General features: G+C 34.6%; 6 protein-coding genes across 6 annotated transcripts; 3 read left to right on the forward strand and 3 right to left on the reverse strand. All coding sequences in view use genetic code 12, as the record gives it.

Moving 5' to 3' along the window:
• Positions 1-1,633: 1,633 nt before the first annotated feature.
• On the forward strand, positions 1,634-14,203 carry DEHA2F16522g (DEHA2F16522p; the record flags this gene model as incomplete). Its single annotated transcript, XM_461077.1, has 1 exon — positions 1,634-14,203. The coding sequence occupies one exon, from the start codon at positions 1,634-1,636 to the stop codon at positions 14,201-14,203; it is 12,570 nt and encodes a 4,189-aa protein (XP_461077.2).
• Positions 14,204-14,446: 243 nt separating this feature from the next.
• Positions 14,447-15,322, reverse strand: DEHA2F16544g (40S ribosomal protein S19; the record flags this gene model as incomplete). The annotated part of the gene is made up of 2 exons (XM_461078.1): positions 14,447-14,861; positions 15,303-15,322. The coding sequence occupies 2 exons, from the start codon at positions 15,320-15,322 to the stop codon at positions 14,447-14,449; spliced, it is 435 nt and encodes a 144-aa protein (XP_461078.1).
• Positions 15,323-16,286: 964 nt separating this feature from the next.
• Positions 16,287-17,319, reverse strand: DEHA2F16566g (60S ribosomal protein L18; the record flags this gene model as incomplete). The annotated part of the gene is made up of 2 exons (XM_461079.1): positions 16,287-16,735; positions 17,208-17,319. The coding sequence occupies 2 exons, from the start codon at positions 17,317-17,319 to the stop codon at positions 16,287-16,289; spliced, it is 561 nt and encodes a 186-aa protein (XP_461079.1).
• A 420-nt stretch (positions 17,320-17,739) lies between these two features.
• DEHA2F16588g (DEHA2F16588p) lies at positions 17,740-18,726 on the forward strand (the record flags this gene model as incomplete). Its single annotated transcript, XM_461081.1, has 1 exon — positions 17,740-18,726. One exon carries the CDS (start codon positions 17,740-17,742, stop codon positions 18,724-18,726), a length of 987 nt encoding a protein of 328 aa, XP_461081.2.
• Positions 18,727-18,810: 84 nt separating this feature from the next.
• Positions 18,811-19,463, reverse strand: DEHA2F16610g (DEHA2F16610p; the record flags this gene model as incomplete). Its single annotated transcript, XM_461082.1, has 2 exons — positions 18,811-19,378; positions 19,447-19,463. 2 exons carry the CDS (start codon positions 19,461-19,463, stop codon positions 18,811-18,813), a joined length of 585 nt encoding a protein of 194 aa, XP_461082.1.
• Positions 19,464-19,935: 472 nt separating this feature from the next.
• On the forward strand, positions 19,936-21,339 carry DEHA2F16632g (DEHA2F16632p; the record flags this gene model as incomplete). The annotated part of the gene is made up of 1 exon (XM_461083.2): positions 19,936-21,339. The coding sequence occupies one exon, from the start codon at positions 19,936-19,938 to the stop codon at positions 21,337-21,339; it is 1,404 nt and encodes a 467-aa protein (XP_461083.2).
• Between the last annotated feature and the right edge of the window lie 84 nt (positions 21,340-21,423).

A 21,423-nucleotide genomic window follows, 5' to 3' on the forward strand; every position in this document is an offset into this window, starting at 1 on the left:
CAAGTTCCTATAGGCTACTCCTAAAGATGATGGCAAGTAATAATCACGATCTGAATCTCGTAACTTCCTCAAGTTCTTAACCCAAAGTCTCGCATCAAAATTGACACTACCAGGATTCAATTCTTCATTGAGTTCATTTGTATATGGCAACATACCTTCGACTTGAGACATTTGCGTGAAACCCGTACCAAGTCCTCGCTACCATGAGATTTTCTAGTTTGTTCTCTGCTTAAATGAGACATTGTTTTTGCTAGATCTCGAATATCATCGGTGGCAGTAGCATGGAATCCCTCATACTCTTGAACTTGATTGTTATCTGATGCATCTATGACCTCATGAACCGATTTAGAGTCCTTGGTCTCTTGAACCCGAGATGATAATGAACTAGTACTCATTCTCGCTATTTCTTATCTTCTCCTTCTCCTATAATATTAAGGTATTTTTATTTTAAATACACCGTAGAATGATGCATTTTCATTGTTATCCATATATCCCGTTGATGCATATATTCATGCCATTTTACTAAATGTCAGTAAGAATAAATTGATTCCTTTTGTATTTTTCGCCGGTAGAATATATAAACGGTTGCTAAATGTAGAAAATGCGAACCCTATTCTGCCTCAATCAAAGATAATAGCACTATAACCTGCATTCTATCACCTATTCAGGGCTTTCCGGTCGCATCTTTTTATCATAGACAGTATGCGTAAAGAAAGAACAATAATTCCTGGTTAATAAACTTAGCAATTCAGAGCTTTACGACCGTTCCCTTTCATTGCATGCAGTATGTTTAAAAGAGAAAAGTAAGCCCCGGTTAATGAGCGTAATATTCCTGGTAATTGTCCTTTAGACCAAGTCATTTGGCTAAACGACTGCTTAGACAAATTGACACTGTATATTTTAGGAAGCTGAAGTTTTACCTAGTATTGAAAATATCAACATCGCATCCGAACGGGTTATATTTTGTACCCGAAAATGAGCATAAAATTTGTTGGACAATTTTACGGCCGTAACACATTATGGAGTATTGACACCGCCTAGTCATCTCAAATAGGATAATCAGAGATTGATACATATCTTCCAAAAAAAAAATAGTTATATCTGACATCAATTGACAAATGATAAAAACTTAATGTTTTTGTCAATATCACAAGACTGTAGCACCATGAAGACTTAATTGTATCCTCTTATTCTTGTCTGATAAGATGATATGTTTACAGAAGGGTCAAGGCATCATCTTAATGCATCTATTATTGACATTGTAAATAGCTTGTTAGCTTCATGATAATTTAGGACAATTTTGTTAATTTTTATTATTTTTCTGCAATTATGCAATTATTTTATAATTCATAAAACTAAAAAAAAGAAAAGTAGCAGATTTCTCGATAGCAAGATAAAGTAATTAGCCAGAAAAGAGATCAAAGTATCATATAGTCCTTCCCGTCATATATATCATTCGGGAGATCTGTTAGTTTCTTCAAGATTTTGCAACAGGTAGTGTAATACTCATACTATGATTAATGCGTATCACACGTCTTCAGTTTTTGTTTACATTCAGATCAATCCATAGATTTATTATTCAATTAGCAATACACGGCGGCAATATATCCAATTAGCATTTATACTAAGCAATATGAGTTCAGTGTCTTTGGGTGATTTGACTGACTTTATTGACAGTTTATTGCATTTACCTTCTGCCGCTGGAATTGACGAATATTTGAACAATTTTCTAAACAGCTTTACCAATGATACAATTTTCGTTATAAAATACACTACTGAATATGGCGTAACGAATGACTTAAATACCATAATTTCTTTAGATGAAGTTAATTCTATTATAATTATTGTTAAGTTGGCTGGGAAATTGACTTCGACCAGTAATTTGAATGTTATAAACATACCGACAATTCATGTTGGTGACTCGTCATCGAACGAGTTACTAGAAAATATAAGATCTATTATAAACTTTGGGATTTCACCATATTTCAATTTAGTATCAAGTAAGGATAACACTAACTTAATCAACAATGCCAAGAACAAATTCAGTGAGTTATCTTTATCTTTACAGCATTTACAACAAAAGATCCAAATACCAGATTTACTTATATCATGCCATCCAAAAATTTCACAATTACTTAGTGGTGAAGGAAGTGAAGATGATTTAATAAATGATACTGCATTTTTGAATGAATTGACTAATATAGTCAATAGCTGGATTAAGCAAATTCAATCCATTACGAGTTTAAACCACACTCCCATTGATGGAGATTCTATTCTGGATGAAATACAGTTTTGGAAGTCAATGGAGCTAGCATTATTATCATTAGATAGACAGATCTCTTCACCAGAAATAAAAACATCAATCGAACTATTGAACAAGAGCAAGAGATACCACATAACTTTAACCTTCCAGAACAACATTGGATTAAACGACAAGTTATTACAAACCAAGTTATACAATTCCTTGCTAAAGGATTTACCTATCGATGACTTGCTTTTATCTACTAATGAAAAATTCAATTTACAATACTTTGAGGAAATTATTAATAATATTTTCAACCACTTCAAAAGGTTAAAAAACTTAAGTTCATTTCCGTTAACTAGGGCTATTCAGTTAATAGAGGTTATACTTAATGATATTAGTAATAAATTATCGTTGATATTAATTGACTATAATTTAATGACAATCCCATTACAGGACTTTCTCAATATTTACAACGATTTAATTTTAAGAATTTTCGGTATAATTGATAATAGTATTAAGTTCATAATTAACTTATTTAGAGAATTATTAAGAAAAAGACAGGAAAAGTTTTTTATCATTAAAATCAATCAACACCAATTTGATAATTTGAAAAATCGTACTAAAATTTGGTATGATTTTCGTTTAAAACATAACGATTTATTAATAATGTTGAATACCTTTCTCAAGGATTCTACAAACCTTTCCCACAAATTAACAAATGCATACAACAATTATATCATCCCGTGTAATCTTTTGGATTTATCATTGCAGAGTTTTAAGGTTTGGTCAAATAATGAGAATTTATATTTATCAGTTTACCAAGGTTTAGAATCATTAATTATATCGCAGCTTAATGATTATTTTAGCAAATGCGGTAATTTTAACGATTTTATATCGGTGTTTAGTAAATTCAAAATATCGACTGCAATTTCAAATCATTTATTACATCTAATCAACGATGAATTCAAATTGAAAATATTATCAACAGCAAATCTGGAAATTGAGAGCTTGATCAATTTAAATCTCAATCAAAATAGCAGGTTGATAGATACAATAAATGCAGTTATTATTAATGGTACTCATAACCATGATACTTCAATTGTTGCTCAAATTACCTGGAATATAAGTTTGTCCAATAAACTAAATTCATATTTATTCATATTGCATAGTTTACTTGGCTCCAATTGGAATAAATACTCGATTGGGAGTGAAATCTATTCAAAGATAAATAAATTAATTGAGCATTTAGATACTAATGACTTATTTCAGAATTGGTTAGATGAAGTAACAAAAACAGAAATTAACTATTTACCAGGTTCAATTTTAAAGATGACGTCCCCAAAGCTCGATATAATTGTGAATTTTGATTTCAAGCTAATCGAATTATCCGAGCAGCTGAAACAACTAACTAATTTAGGCTTCAAAGTCCCGATTAATTTATTAATTCAGTTCCAGAAAATAGATAAAGTGTATTCTTTCCTTCGTGGGTTGATTGAACATATAAATATCTTGAAGAGGATTTTAAAGTTTGATTTAGTAGAAACGGACTTCGGAATGAAATTTGGATTCTTGATCGAAAACCAAAAATCAAAGATTTTAAATATGTTACCTCAAATTATTGAAATTAGTTGGATTCATCTATCCCAAGCGTTTGACTTACAAAACATATCCAACGATAATACTTTAAATGGTTCTGAAAACTTAATCGAAATCGTATCCTTAAATAATTTAACTGCATTCCAGAACGATATTTATATATTTTACAACCAGGTTAATACTCTTGAAAGACTATATGATTTTATCTATCATGATATTTATTCTGAATTGGAACAATGCGAGTTTAATTTCAAGGCAATCCATAACTTTATTAAATCAATCCAATCTGAAGTTGTCAAACTCTCTTTTGATAATTTTACCGAAATAGATCAATTATGCAATTTGATAAATGACGATTTATCAAATATATTAGTCAAAAAATGTCAGAGGCAACTAATGTTATTGAGTACCGAGATAGACGGAACTGAGAAGAGAGAAAAAACTCTGTTGTTTGAAAAGTTTGATCATTCTATATTATTGGAAGACCAATCCTTTCTAGTATCACCACCTCTAGAGCAGACAAAACAACTTTTATACGTGAAAGTGAACCAAACCCTATCAGTGATAGAAACACAACCTATAGTACAACTACAGAATAACGGTAATAATAAATTTGCCTCTTTGAGCTCTTCAAATGAAACACTCAAGATTGCAGTTTCTGATTTTATTGTTGTTATTGATAATTTATACAAGGATTCTGAAAAGTATTTTCAGAAATGGATTAGTTTACAAAATATTTGGGAGTTGAATTTGAATTCAAAAGATGACTTAGCAAAGTTATTACCTAATACCAAAGACCTAAACTGTTGGTTAGCTGCAACAGACAAAGTTATTGGATTAAGATTGATTTTTGATAATTCAGATAAATACGAAAAAGTTGGCAATAGCATATACATTGACTTTACAAAGGTTCAATCAAGAGTCAATTTGAAGTTTGACATTTTTCAGAATGATCTTATGAAAAAATTTAGCGATTTCTACCAGGATAGGCTAATCGAGCAAAATGCTGAATTCATTAATGCTAAGATAGTACTAGAAGGTAGACTCAATTTCCAAGATAATTTCGAGAAAACAATCAATCACATTGACCAGTTTTTAAAGTTCAAGAATAATTTAACTTCCTGGCAAGATCATTTGTCCATTTTACATAAAGGTCAAAAATTACTTGTCAAGCAAAGATTTAAATTTCCTAAGACCTGGACTTATGTCGAGCAGCTTGAAAATAATTTTTCAATTGTCTCTAATTTGATAGATAAAAAACAACGGAAAATCACAGATAATTTCGAGATAATTGAATCAAAATTGATATCTGAGTCTATCAGACTAAATGATCAAATAAATATAATAATTAAAGATTGGTCTAAAAAGAAACCAATTGGTGGAAACCTAAATCCATCTCTTGCAATCAATACGTTGAATGGCTTTGAAGAATCTTGTATTTTGTTAACATCAAAAAGTAATTCAATTCGAACAGTTGCTGTTGTTTTAAACATCTCACTTAAAAGAATTGAGGAATTGACCGGTATCTTGGGAGAAGCAAAAGATCTCAAGTTAGTTTGGTCTGCAATCAATACATTATGGGAGAATCTTAACAGAATTAATTCTACGAAATGGACTGATATTCAACCACGAAACCTACACCTCCAATTAGACGAGCTATTAAGCAATTCAAGAATATTACCTTCAAAAATACGTCAATATTCGGCTTTTGATGAAATTCAAAATAAGATTAAAGCATACTTACGAAGTTTTTCGTTTATCAATAATTTAAAAGCTGATTCTATGAAGCCTCGTCATTGGGGCACGATATTGAATAAACTAGGGTTTTCTGATTTATCTTTCGATACTTTGACGGTTGGAGATATCTGGAATTTAAACTTCGCTGTGAATGAACAAATCATTAAATCAGTATTGAATCAGGCTAATAACGAGCAAATTATTGAAGAAAATTTAAAACAAATCAGATCCGATTGGTCCATTCTATCTTTTGAAATGTTCAATTATAATAATAAAAGCAGATTAGTCAGGAATTGGGATGCCCTTTTCGATCAATGCAATAGTGATATCAATTCATTGGCTAGTATGAGAAACTCACCATATTATAATAATTTTGAACAGGAAATAATTGAATTAGAAGATAACTTGAATAAATTATCTGTTCTATTGGATACCTGGATTGATGTTCAACGTCAATGGGTATATTTAGATGGTGTTTTTAGTAACGAAAACAATGATATTAGGAACATTCTACCTGTTGAATTCACAAGATTCGCCAATATAACATTTCAGTTTTTGAACCTATTGAAAAGAATCTATAAATATTCTTTAGTAATTGAAGTATTGTCTATCCCAGATATTCAATCGATCATGGAAAAGGCGTTAGAGGGTTTGAATAGAAACAGGAAATCCTTAACGGAGTACCTTGAAAAGCAAAGAGAACTATTTCCAAGATTTTACTTCATTGGAAATGAAGACTTATTAGAGATAATTGGCTGCTCAACTGATATGGTGAGAATTAATAAGCATTTACAGAAAATGTTTGTTGGAATCTCTTATGTTGATTACGATAAAGAGTCTTGCCTAATAACTGCGATTAATAGTGAACAAAATGAAAAAGTTAAATTGTCTAATCCAGTTTCACTTATTAAATTTCCTCGTATCAACGAGTGGTTGAAAGAGCTTGAATTAGAAGTGAGACTCACTTTATCTAAATTGACGAAGGATTGTATAACTGAATTTAAAATTTCTTATGAGGGTTTTAATGTCCTGGATAAAGAAAAATTATTTGATTTGATTGAGTCAAAACCTGCCCAAGTATGTTTAATAGTATGCCAAATCCTTTTCGCTGAGAACGTCGAGTCAGCCATTGCAGCCAAGACTTTACTGAAGTGTTACGATAATTGTTGCAGAATAATTCAAACATTAACACCGTATATATCTTCTAACCTTGCAGTTGTTCAGAGGTTGAAAATAGAGCATTTGATCATTGAATTTATACATCAGAGAGATATCATCACTTCACTAATGAACTCGAAGTCTCATTCCAAGTCTTTATTTATTTGGAATACTCAACAGTTATTTTATTATGACCTCAGATCGGATGATCTATTAACCAATTTGAAAGTAAAACAGTCAAATACTGAATTTATGTATGGTTTTGAATACTTAGGAATTCCTGAAAAATTAGCATATACACCTTTAGTCGATAAATGCTTCTTATCTATGACTCAGGCATTAGATCAAAAACTTGGGGGCTCTCCATTTGGTCCAGCAGGGACTGGTAAAACTGAAACAGTTAAGGCACTTGGGAATAATTTGGGAAAGATGGTTTTAGTGTTCTGCTGCGACGAATCGTTCGACTTTCAGTCTATGGGTAGAATTTTCTTAGGTCTTTGTAAGGTAGGATGTTGGGGTTGTTTTGATGAATTTAATAGGCTAGATGAGCATAACTTAAGTGCTGTATCCTCACAAATTGAAAATATCGAGTTAGGGTTAAGCAATTCAAATGATTTAATTGAAATTTCAGGTAAGAAGATTAACATTAATCCCGAGACTGGTATTTTTGTTACAATGAACCCTGGATATGTTGGTAGATCTGAGTTGCCCGAAAATTTGAAAAAATTATTCAGAAGCTTTTCAATGGAAAAGCCAGATCTAGAAATTATTGTCGAAGTATTGCTTACATCACAAAGTTTTATTCATTCTAAGAAATTAGCATCTATTATTGTTCCATTTTTTTTAGAAATTTCACAATTGTCGTCTAATCAATCTCATTATGATTTTGGTCTAAGGGCTTTGAAGAATACTTTGGTTAAATGTGGTCTAATAAAACGATCACTAGATGATAATCTGAACAATAACGGTGAAAGCTTTGAGAGAAAGCTAATTATAAGAAGCATTAAAGAAACAATCACTCCTAAACTACTTAAACAAGATGAATTAATCTTGAATAAATTACAGGAGAAATACTTCCCAAATATTACTTATGATACATATGACAACAGTAAATTCATAACTCAGCTTCAAAAATATGGAAGTGAGAATGGTTTGGTAGTGTCTGAAAACTTTATAACGAAAGCATTGCAATTATATCAGATTCAAAATAGCCATCATGGAATTATGCTAGTTGGAGACCCAGGCTCAGGCAAGACTACAATATGGAAACTGGTTTTAAAATCTATGTCAGAAGTCGAAAGTTTCGATAGTCTATCGTTCATTATTGATTGTAAAGTTATGTCCAAAGATAGTATCTATGGTTCATTAGATTTGGTTACCCGTGATTGGACTGATGGTTTATTTACAAGTATTTTAAGAAAAATTAAAAATAATTTGAGAGGTGAATTATCTAAAAACATTTGGATCATTTTTGATGGTGATATTGATCCAGAATGGGTTGAAAATCTTAATAGTGTCCTAGACGATAATAGGATTTTAACATTACCAAATGGTGAACGTCTTTCGTTACCTCAAAACTTGAGGCTAGTATTTGAAGTCGACAATTTAAAATACACGACACCAGCGACCATCAGTCGGTGTGGTATGGTCTGGTTTGACTCATCGTTAGTTTCAACTGAAATGTTATTTAAAAAATTGTTATTTGAATTATCTTCAACTCCAATCCAAATTATGGATGACTTAATAGGCGACAATGAGGATATTAATCCTATGTATACGCAATTGGTTAACCAAATTGTTCATGTTATAGATTACAAGGATTTGCAGGCGGTCATCGATGAATCAGAAAAACTAAGCCATATTATGAGTTTTACAATATATAGAGCATTGGAAACTTTCTTCACAATCCTTAAATCATTTTGTCGCCGTTTTATCATTTATTCGTTGAAAAACAAGGATGTTCCCATAGACAACTTGAATAAATACATTATGAAGGCAGTGGCGTTATCATTTATATGGGCTTTTGCTGGAGACTCGCCTCTCTTAGAGAGAGAAGAATTCGGCAAAATAATAGTGCATTTGAGTTCATTTGCAGAGCTACATGGAATCGAAGAGAAACAAACGATTGATAACTATCTCGATTATGACATAAATCTTCCAGAATGTGAATGGCAGAATTGGAATGCCAAGGTTCAGAATATAGATCTCGAACCACAGCATGTTACTAATCCAAGTACTGTCATTCCAACATTAGACACTGTTAGACACGAGAGTTTGATATACTCTATTTTGAACGAGCACAAATCTTTGTTACTATGCGGTCCACCAGGCTCTGGTAAGACGATGACATTATTGGAAGCTTTGAGAAAATCTCCAAATTTAGATGTCTTATCTCTTAACTTCTCAAAGGATCTGACGCCTCAATCTCTCATGAAGTCATTAGAACATTATTGTTATTATAAAAAGACTAGCACTGGTGCCATCCTCACTCCCAAGATCAGCGGTAAATGGGTCGTGGTTTTCTGTGATGAGATCAATTTACCAGGGTTTGATAAATATGGTACACAAAGGGTTATCTCCTTAATACGTCAAATGGTTGAACATAAAGGCTTTTGGAATACAAAGGAAAACCAATGGGTTAGATTGTCGAACATTCAATTTGTTGGTGCTTGTAATTCACCCAATGATCCAGGACGTAATAAACTTTCCAATCGTTTCTTACGCCATGTATCATTAATAATGGTTGATTACCCGGGAAAGAGTTCTTTATATCAAATTTACCAAATGTTTAATCTAGCTGTCATGAAATGTGCACCTAGCCTTAGAGGATATACTAAAACCCTTACAGATTCTATGATTGATATATATTTACAGACGAAGCAAAAATTGACTTCTGCTTTACAAGATCATTATATATACTCTCCTCGTGAATTAACGCGATGGTGCAAGGGTATACTAGAGGCGTTGAAAGTATCGGAATATTCGAACTTACAAGATTTAGTCCGATTATGGTATCATGAAGGATTGAGGCTTTTTTATGATAGACTTGTATGCGACTCAGATAGGGATTGGACAAAAGAACTCTTTAGAAGTGTTGTTTCAAAGCAGTTCCCTAACGTGGATATTCAGACCACGTTAAAGGAACCTGTCCTTTTTTCAAGTTGGTTAACAGGGGTGTATGAGTCTAACAATGAGAATGAACTTAGGTCATTTCTTACAGAAAGACTTCGAGTTTTCAGCGAGGAAGAAATTGAAGTTGATCTAGTATTATATGAAGATCTATTAGATCATTCGCTTAGAATAGATAGGGTGCTAAGACAACCTCAAGGACATATGATCTTAGTAGGGCCTTGTACTAGTGGTAAAACAACGCTTACTAAGTTTGTTGCCTGGATAAACGGTCTAAAGGTCATACAGTTAAATGTTAGCAAAGACTATAGCTTGCTTGATTTTGATGCAACTTTGAGACAAATCCTCATAAGATGCGCAGCAGGTGAAAGAATATGTTTTATTATTGATGAATCAAGTATTTTAGAAACGTCTTTTGTTGAACGTATGAATACCCTACTTGCGAATGCAGAAATACCGGGCTTATTTGAAGGGGATGACTTCAACAATTTGATGAATTTATGCTCTGATCAGGTTCATACACAAAATTTACTTTTGGATTCGAATGAAGAACTTTATGACTGGTTTAGGAGGCAGATTTCCGAAAATTTACATGTCATATTCACCCTCAGTGAAATGAAGAATGCGAACAGACCTCAAGTTGTCTCCTCGCCAGCTTTGTTCAATAGATGCGTCTTAAGTTGGATGGGCGATTGGTCAAATATATCTTTATATGACATTGTATCTACTTTAATCGGCCCAGTTCCTCTTGATATGTCAACTTACGTTGTACCTGATCTTTTTAAACAATCCGGGTCTTCAAAAATCATGGGATTTAGGGATATGATTATTGATACTCTTATTTATTTCCATCGTCTTGAAGTGGACTGCGAAGCAACGCTATCTTTGACAAAACCTCCTGGCAAAATTATGTCTTTTGTTAAAGAATTCATTAGGATTTTTAACGACAAACAATTCAGCTTAGAAGAAACTCAGCGTCACATTACAAATGGCTTGGATAAATTACGAGAAACGGTATTACAGGTGAATGATTTGAAACGGAAACTCTCGGAAAAGAGAAACTACTTGATGATTAAAGACAAAGAAGCAAAAGCCATGCTAAGTAAAATGCTTACTGAACAGAACGAAGCAGAGCGTAAACAAGAATTCTCCGTGGCAACTCAAGAAGAACTTGCTAAACAAGAAATTGAAATTGAAAGACGTAAAGTCAATGTAACAAAAGATCTAGAACTTGCAGAACCTGCTGTTCTAGAGGCTCAAAGAGGCGTTCAGAATATAAAGAAACAGCATCTTACTGAAATTAGAAGTATGTCTAATCCTCCCGCGGCTGTTAAAATGACAATGGAGTCTGTTTGTATATTGATTGGATATGAAGTTTCAAGTTGGAGGGATGTTCAATTAATTGTTCGCCGCGACGATTTCATCTCAAATATAGTAGCATACGATAATGAGCTGCAATTAACCTCAAATATAAGAAAATATATGGAAAAAACATATCTTTCTAGAAGTGATTACAATTTTGATGCTGTTAATAGGGCAAGTAAAGCTTGTGGCCCATTGCTACAGTGGATTCAAGCACAGTTAACATATTCTACTATATTGGAGAAGATAGGACCACTTAGAGAGGAGGTTCATCATTTGGAACACCAAAAGAAAAAAACGAAAGCTCAATTAATAGCAATTGATGAAATGATCCGTGAATTGGAAGAAAGCATTGATCAATATAAAGAAAATTATAGCTCTTTAATCAGAGAAGCTGAAAACATAAAATCTGAAATGAAGGTTGTAGAATTAAGAGTCAATCGAAGCTTGAAGTTGATAGATGATTTGACCGCAGAAAGAGAAAGATGGAAGTCAAGTATTAATAAGTTCGGTTATCAAAGGGACCGTTTGGTTGGAAATGGTATTTTGACAGCGGCGTTTATAGTATATGCTGGTGCTTATGACCAGAAAGACCGAAGTACTCTCATGAAAGAATGGAGAGATAGATTAAGGCTTTCCGGAATTAATTTTGACGAAGGTATCTCGGTTACGGGTTATTTGACTGGAGGAGATGAAATGTTAAGGTGGGAACAATGTGGTCTACCTAATGATGATTTAAACACAGAAAATTTCACGATAATGAAGAGATCGAAAACACCTATAATTATTGATCCACCCTCAAAGATACCAGCAATATTATCGAAATCTTATATGCCAAAAAAGTTAAGTGTTACTAGTTTCCTAAATGATGGATTTGTAAAGCAAGTTGAAAATGAGTTAAGATTTGGAGGTACTTTGTTGATTCAAGATGCGGAATATTATGATCCAATTCTTGATTCTGTTTTGAGGCATGAGATTTATAGAAATGGTGGCCGTATGATGATAAAACTTGGGAATCAAGAAATAGACTTTTCGCCTGAATTCAAGTTGATATTACACACAAGGGACTCTCTGATTATGTTGCCACCATTCGTTGCTGCGAGAACATCTATAGTGAATTTCACAGTTACAACAGGTAGTCTTGAGAACTTGATTCTCAACACCACATTACAAGATAAAAGACCAGACATAGAAGCTAAGAGACTCGAACTGGTTTTCTTGCAAAGTCGGTACTTAGTCCGCTTGCACGAACTTGAGGAACAGCTCTTGAATTCGTTGAATGATTCTACAGGAAATATCCTTGATAATGATAAAGTTATTGAGACATTGGAAGTATTAAAAGCTGAAGCTATTGATATAGACGTCAAAATAGGCGAGTCAAACAGTGTTATGAAATCCGTGGAAAACGAACGAAACAAATACTATGATATTGCAAAGCATTCGTCTGCAATTTTTAGAATTTTCAAGCAAATGAACAGACTTAACAAACTATACCATTTTTCACTTGAAGCTTATGTTTCAACGTTTTCTTTTGTATTAAAGGGAAACCCCCATGAAATTGATATTTCTTCTTTTATTAAAGAATTATACAGAGAATGTTATGCTAGAATTTCACCTTCATTGAAGCATTTAGACAAGCTTGTATTTGCTGTTGCTATGAGTGCAAGCTATTATGCATTAGAGATAGGACATGAGTTCAAAAACACATTTATTGAAATATTGAAATCTGTTGGGGTTGGTGAATATATAGAGTCCTTAAGCATTATTTTCGATTCTTTGTTGGTGTCTCATGAGAAGAATGATTGTTTCACAGAAACTACTATAGATAAAATTGTTTCTATAAACGGTGAAAATGAATCGTTGATGATATTATCTGATATTATAAAATCATTGATAATGTCTAATGGCGATAAAAAAGATTCCTTCTTGGATGCACTCAACAATTTGGCCTCATTTTTATTTACAGGGATTGGTCCTATTAGTTCTAAATATGATTTGAAAGATTGGATATCACCAATTAGACACGATGGTCCGATAATTTTGGCATCGCCTGAAAACTATGATGCAACCTATAAAGTTGAGCAATTGGCTCATCGTATGAATAAGAAATTACTAATTGTATCAATGGGATCAAAGGAAGGTATTGAAATAGCCAATAAAGAGATCGATATTGCTGCTAAGAATGGATTCTGGATTATGATTCAGAACGTGCAAATGTCCCCCAATTGGTTAAGTTACCTTGATAAGAGACTAGAATCTTTATCAACACACGAGAATTTCAAGATTTTTATGAGTTGTAACTTATCATCGGATATTCCAGCTGCTATGATTAATAAATCAAAAATACTTATACTCGAAAATGAGCCGGGCTTGAAGAGCATTGTTAATGAAACATATAATTCGATTCCAAGTGAAATCCTAACTGAAAACACCAATGAATATAAGCATATATGCTTCTTATTATCTTGGTTCCATTCAATAATTCAAGAAAGATCAAGATATGCTCCTATGTCGTTTACTAAAAAGTACGATATAAACGATTCGGATTTTACTTCTGGCCTTTACGTTATAAAAAAGTTGCTAACGCCATTTAAAGATGGAAGGTCTAATATTTCACCGGAACTAGTACCTTGGGAAGAATTAGGTTACTTAGTAGGTGAGATTACGTATGGTGGCCAAGTTGATAATAAATCCGATTTAGCATATATCACAAACTTAGCAAACCATATATTCAGCATACAAGCATTTGAGACCAATTTCAACTTAGTTGAGAATAGCTTGACTATAAAATCAGGAACCCAATTGCATATTCCTGAAGGTATATCTACCGAAGCATACAAATCGTGGATTAAATCATTACCTGATCAAGCACCATTGAAATGGGTTGGATTAGAAGAAAGGGTTAGCATATTATACCGTGAGAGAGAAGGGCAACAAGTAGCACAGTATGCCCAGCTGATAATAGCTCAAATTTAGCTACTAGAATTATGGACTGCGCTACGTAAATAGTTTATTTAAACATGTAACAAATGAATGATTTATGAATATAATAATTGTCGCCTTACGCTACATGGTATTCTTAGATAAACACAACATAAATTAATATTTTACAATGCGGTTTTGCTAATTTTATTACAGTTAAATACAAAATTAGAGAGAGAACTTAAAAAATAAAATAACACCACTTAATTAACATTTATAGGACACCAATTAAATGATTTATTCGTCATCTTCTAAAGTTTGAGCAGCAATACGATCTAAATCTCTTTGACCGTTTTCAGAGATCTTTCTACCACCTTTTGGAGAAATTTCTAAAACACCGATTTTTTCTAAGGATTGTAAAACTCTTCTGTTAACAGAACCAGAAGCGTCAACGTGCTTGTGTGGTCTGAAACCTCTGTTAAGAGCACCACCGTATAATTTGTTTAATTTACCAACACCAACTTGCTTTCTTAAGTAGATGTGTCTGGCAACGGAGGCAGCTCTCTTGTAGTACCAAGTTTCAGATTCTTGTGGTGGTAATTCATTACCAGCAGAAGTCTTGACAATGTCAACGTAACCTGGAACTTCTAATTTACCTTGACGTTGTAAAAATTGTGCGTAAGCGTTGATGAACTCTTGAGCTGGAACGTCTCTATAATGCATGTTAGTATATCTATTTTCTCCGATTCGTCAAGATTTTAAACGAATGATTGCCCATAGTCTATCTGGTTTCCAAAAGTCTCCTGTTTGGCCATTTACCCCCATTTTCCACCCACGGACCCAGTTACGTACTTTTCGTCCTTTCTCACTCCGGTACTAATTAGTGAAAAACTTTTCACTTCAAAGTCTCACTGCTCGCTGGCATGTGTACCTGTACTCCACTTTCCAACCACAGTCATTGATTCAATCTACACATTTCTCCCTCCGACGGCCTCTTTGAGTACTTCTGAAATCTTATGGACTTATTATTTCACTTTTCATTGTCTTCAATATGGGGTCTTTCAATATCAGAATGGTCTACTTTTTGGTCCACTTTACATCTATTCTCTGGGCAATCATTGCTTAATATCCTCTTAGTAACGACAACACTTACCTGACGGAAACACCTGGCATATTGTCTTTAGTTATATGTATTAGGTAGTAAATATAATTGCACTTAGTGTCTACTTTTAAAATTTTTTTTCAGTATCGATAGACAATTCCTACGCAGTAAGACCGAACGGGTAAGAATTTTTCGCAGTGGCCGGCATTTTTGTGTAACCGATTTTATTTAGGGTTGTAAATTACACGAATGCTGGATATTACGCGTAGGGGTTAAAAAGCAGTCACAGTCCAAATAGTTGCAAAAAGACTATAATATAGTATCACTATCTGGGTCTATAGGAAGGGTGACATGACGAACCAGGATTGTTACACCCGTGGGCGGGAGTATATAGGGAGATAAATGGGGGAAAAGGGATTTGATAGAGCGATGTTAGAGATTGTACGGGATTGGTGTAAGATATCATGACGCCCTATTTCAAAGGATATGAGTGATTAGAGGCGAATGAGTAGTATAACTAAATGGTAAATAGTTAATTAAACCTCCATATTTACGCATATCTTGAGTTTCTGATACATAACTATATATTAGAACCAGCAGACATAAATAATAAAGCTTTAAAGAAAGCATGACAATATAAATGATATATAGCTAAATCGTAGGCACTTGAACACATAGCTAACATCGTCATTGCTAATTTAGACATAGTTGATAAAGCAATTAGAGGCGAATGATTAGAGGCAAGTGATTATAGGGATATTATTGGCATCATGAAGAGGATGGATATGGTCATTGAACGATGATTGGTAACAGTAGACCGTTGCCTGTAGCATAATACGTAGATTAAAGTTTGCGAAACATTCCATGCGCATTTTAGAACATGCAACAGGACAGTTCTAATTGCAATATACTTGGTACATTAACTCAGAAACTTATATTTTATATTATACACTAAACACAAATTAACGAGTTCGTAAAAGAAATTAGAAGAGAGTTAGGACTAAACGTCTTATAAAAGTACATAAGCTATCTAACTTAGACCTTGAAACCTCTTGATCTTCTTCTACCTCTGGCTCTTTCGAACTTTCTACCAGTGGATTGGATTCTTGGAGCCTTGTTCTTGTGTGGACCGAAACCGAAGTGTCTAACAGCTTCTCTGGAGTTTCTTGGACCTCTGACAAGTAAGGTGTTTTGACCCTTTGGAGCTCTTAAAGCTAATTGATCTAAAGTGATAGCTTCACCACCAGCCTTTAAGATGGTAGCCTTGGCACCAGCAGTGAATCTCAAAGCGGCGACGGTGGCCTTTGGGAATTCCAACAATCTGTTGTCATCGGTAACGGTACCAACAACAACGATAGTCTTTTCACCGGCGTTCTTTTGCTTCAAAGCACGGGCGATTCTTGAGACAGACACTGGTGGTCTGTTGATCTTGGATAAGAACAAAGATCTCAAGATGACCTTGTTGAATGGGGCATCAGTACGACCTATAGTATGTTAGTATAAGGATCTTCTTTCTGCTCAGAAGACGCACAGTAAACACCACATTTAACAGAATAAATGTTTGTGCCATGCACTCGCAGAATGGCTTCCCATGGAAACGGTCTTCGCTGCATCACCAGCTCAAGAATTCTTCTCCATGGGGCGTATGGTTCGACGTTTACTCTTCCCTCAGACCCGCCAGCTAGTTCCTACTTGTACACCTTGTTGGTCTACTCGAGCCCGAATCTTTTGGTTACCAGTGTCTCTACTGATGTAAGATTGTGTCGGGCTCCTTTCGGGCCTGCTTCGATGTCTGTTCGGGTCTTCAACCATCACCAAACTTCCATATTTCATTATCTTCATTCCATCTCAATTCCTCCTTGGATTGCTATGTTCCCACAAGCATTATTTCCATAAAATGAGTGGTTTATTATAACATCTTCTTTTGGGTGAATCCTTATTAAACGATATACATACGAGCTAAGAAAGAGTATAACTTAACTAATAATTTCAAGTAGACGTTGTCTGACTTTGGTGCTTCTCTGTGACCAGATCTGATGTGTTGCTTAGAAGTGTGATCTCTACCCATTTTTAGTTACTTTGACCTGTGATGAAGAAACTATCTGAAAGAACTAAAAGTCTTATATGAGAATAATTATGTCCAAGATTCCTGCTGGAGATGCGACACTGAAAATTTTTTGAAAAATTGCAGCTTTGTGTAATTTAGCAAAAACAGGAATTTTTCATATTTTGGTACTTAATCATATGATGATATGGGGCTGGAACCCTCCTGATATCAGGTCAGAAGTGTTTATCAGTAAACTGTACCGTAGATTACGAAGGCAACCCAAATATAAACAAACCTACGTGAGAGTTCGTATATTTAGGAACTTGGGATTGAAGCTAGATAAAAGAACCCATTGGTATTATAACAAAACGTATATTGACGGTACATTTGACGTATAATAGAGAGAGGTTTAGAATCATATAAAGGGATTGGATCAGAGATATGGCCCAATTAACACCGATAAGAGGGTTTAATAATACCCCAGTATCCAAGACAATATGTATAGTCAGCACGTTGGTGGCATTGGGGCTTTCTATATTCCAGATGAAACATTATGTTCGGTTATCGATAGATCCATATATATTGGAGTATGCGCAGTACTGGAGGGTGCTAACTTATGAGATGTCGGTGATCAATGAGTCTGATTACATGTTGTGTGTGCTACTCTGGTTCCAGTACAAGAACTTGGAGAGGTTCTATGGGTCGCGGAAATACGTGTCGTTGATAGTGGTGTTTGCGTTGTACAATTCGATAGTGTGTTTTCTTATCATGAATTTGGGGCAATTGGGGGTGAATTTTGTGGTGTACTTAGTATCGTTAATTGCTAGTGGGGGAAAGGGGGATATTGAATATAATACAACCGTGTTCAACCAGGTGGCACTGGGCCCATTGGGCATTTTGTCGTCGTTCTACATTTGCTATGGGGCAAATATACCTACGTCGTATAAGTTTAAAATATTGTTATCGAAGCCTACGTTACTGGACGATGGGGAGGTACATCCATCTAATTCAAGCAAGGAACTAGTTCTTACGAACCATTTCCAGATCCATATTATTTATACGTTATTGCTTCTCAATAATGGATTGGGATCAATAATACCGTGTTTGGTAGGTATAGTCATAGGGAAATTGTATTCAAACGAGTTACTTCCGGGTGCCAAGAACTGGCTAATTCCCGTACGTGTCTTTGAGGCATTCATGCATCCTCGCAAGTTTGGAAGCAGCTTATTATCATCCACCAGGGGAATACGCAGTGGTGGCTACCAGACCATCAACAATGCTAACGCTAATGCAAATGAGCTGATTGCCGATGAGGATGCAGAGGAAGTTCTAGATGAAGGCAGGAGCAATAACCGTGCCCATGAAATCAGAGCAGAAACCCCTGTTAGGCCATTGGGCAGCCAGTTCTTGGACACATTCAGAACGTGATCTACATGACAAAATAATAGTATATACAAATCAATGCATTAATATTTATCGATATATTACAAATAGTGTACTACTTTGAATCGTTCAATTCTTAGCACCTCCTTCAGTAGCTCTTAGTTTTTTTCTTCTTTCGACATCCCAGTTATACAATCTTGCCGTGTTCACTTCCATAGTGGTGATATTCTCCTTTAAGAATTCCAAGTCCTCCTTTACAAGTCCCAATTGCGCAGTGTTGCTCTTCAACCTGTCGTTCAATAATTCAATCGCTTCGTCAAGTGGGTACTCTAACATAACTTCCGCACCTAACCACAAGTACACCGATTCTAAGCTCGACGCATCAATAGCGGCCCTGGTATATAACGTGTCGTTCAACTCAAAATTGGTTTCAATGGTTTTATCCTCTTCGTCGTCGCTTTTCTTGGTTTCCTTGATATGACTTATTATGTTCAAGTTCTTTTCAATATCCGGTATTTTAACATTTAAGTCTCCTAATTGTTGTTTCTTAGACACTTCCATAAACTTGTATTGTTGTAAACGATCCTGGAACGCAGAAATAACCTTATCAAAGTCAACATCTGGATTCTTGACGTAGTCTTCTACTTTATCTATAAATGGAGCTTCTGGAATACCACGAGGATTGGTATTGGTGATTCTGGATGGTTAGTATATCAATTTAGCAAAATGTCATAAAAGATGATCTTGTTTCATTTAGGAACATACTTAAGGATATCTGTCATCTATAGTGTATATCGCCGTATTGTCAGTATAGCAGTAATAGATAAAGCCAGTCTTAAGATCAATGATGTCTATATTTCACGAATGTCGTATGTCGTAATAAATGTCGTGACCGATGTCGCGATAAATGTCTCTAGAAATGTCGTCGGAAGGGTTAAGAACTTTCGCGTCTCGTGTTTACATATTTTGACAGATTTACGTTCCATTTGAAGCACGTAAGGAACCATTATTTTTTTATGATTCAAATTTTTCAAGGCAGAAACTTGGCTCGTGTGACTATTTAAACCAAGTGGCATCTTGGAATTATATTCTTGTATTTGTCTTCAATAGGTATTGAAAATTACAAATTGAAAAATGTATTTATCATTTTTTGCAGCCTTTGCTGCGTCCTTTCTTTTATTGAATTTTTCACTCGCTTACCCAAAAGCGGCTTTGAGTAGTATCAATCCAGAGGCTTTTCATCCTCGTATACTTATGGCTAAAGTGAATGCGAAAAAAAATAAAGATGGTTCCTGTTATTCTCATACTGTCGCATCGGGCGAAACATGCCAATTTATGATGGATAAGTTTTCCATTACTAAGAACAATCTTATGCAATGGAACAAAAACAATTTTGGTTGGATGGGATGTGATAACGGCCACCCGTGGATCGGAGATAAAGTATGTGTTAGTGACGGTACGCCTCCAAAGCCAGCACATAACAAGCTTGCTGAGTGTGGGCCTCAGGCTTCTACCGACGGAACTAATATCAAATGTCCTTTAAATGCTTGTTGTAGTCCATATGGCTTTTGCGGCTTAACATCGGACTTTTGTGCTGTGACTAAAAGTCCAACTGGTGCTCCAGGTACAGCAGGCTGCCTCTCGAACTGTGGATACGGGAAGGTTCATACAGACACAAGATCTGATTTTAAGAAAATAGTGTATTGGTTAGACGCGGATGACAAGTTGCGTACTGATCCTAAAGCCTTGAAGAGTTACTATTCTGTTCATTATTCGTTTGTGAATATTAAGTCGGACCTCACTATAGACGACTCTAAAATTGCGAAAAGTACTTTCTTAGGTATTAGCAACAAGAAGATCGCCAGTTTTGGGGGTTGGGAATTTAGCACTTCGGCATCCACGTATAATATATTTAGAAATGGTGTTGCTGATGCAAATAGGGAAAAATTTGCTACAAATTTAGTTAATTTTTTGAAAAAATACAATTTAGATGGTATTGATTTGGACTGGGAATTTCCTGGTCTCTCTGGTATTCCTGGTATTCCAGATGACGATAAAAAGGATGGCCAAAGGTATTTAGAATTGTTGAAACTTATTAAATCTAAATTGCCAGCCGGAAAGACTTTGTCTATAACCATTCCTGCTTCTTTTTGGTACTTGAAGAATTTCCCAATTAAGGATATGCAAAAATATATTGATTACCAAGTGTTTATGACCTACGATATTCGTGGTACCAATAGCGATAATATTGTTCAATGTCACACTAACAAAACTGAAGTCATTAATGCTCTTCAAATGTTAGATAAGGCAGGGGTACAAATAGGAAAAACATACGGTGGTTTAGCTAATTACGGGAGGTCATATAAATTATCCTCAACATCTTGTTCTAAGGTCGGGTGCCCAGTTTCCGGTCCAGGCAAGAAGGGCCCTATAGTTAATACTGATGGTGTATTGGCTCAGTCTGAGATTGATGACATTAAGACCTGGGGTGTTAAAAATAAGAGATGGACTGATGAAGCATCTCAATGTGACTTTATGATTTATGATAGTAACAATATTGTTGGCTGGCCAAAAGCCGGACAAAGAAACAGTATGGAAGATTTCTTTCACCATTCTGGTTTAGCCGGCTCTGTGTTATGGGCAGCCAATTATAACTAAATGTAGCATATTTATAGTTCTGGTTGATTTAGTTTTGTATTTAGTTTAGTTGGATAATCATGATTTTATAGTCAGCTAATTTCA

This window comes from Debaryomyces hansenii (genome assembly GCF_000006445.2).
Source record: "Debaryomyces hansenii CBS767 chromosome F complete sequence".
Taxonomy (NCBI): domain Eukaryota; kingdom Fungi; phylum Ascomycota; class Pichiomycetes; order Serinales; family Debaryomycetaceae; genus Debaryomyces; species Debaryomyces hansenii.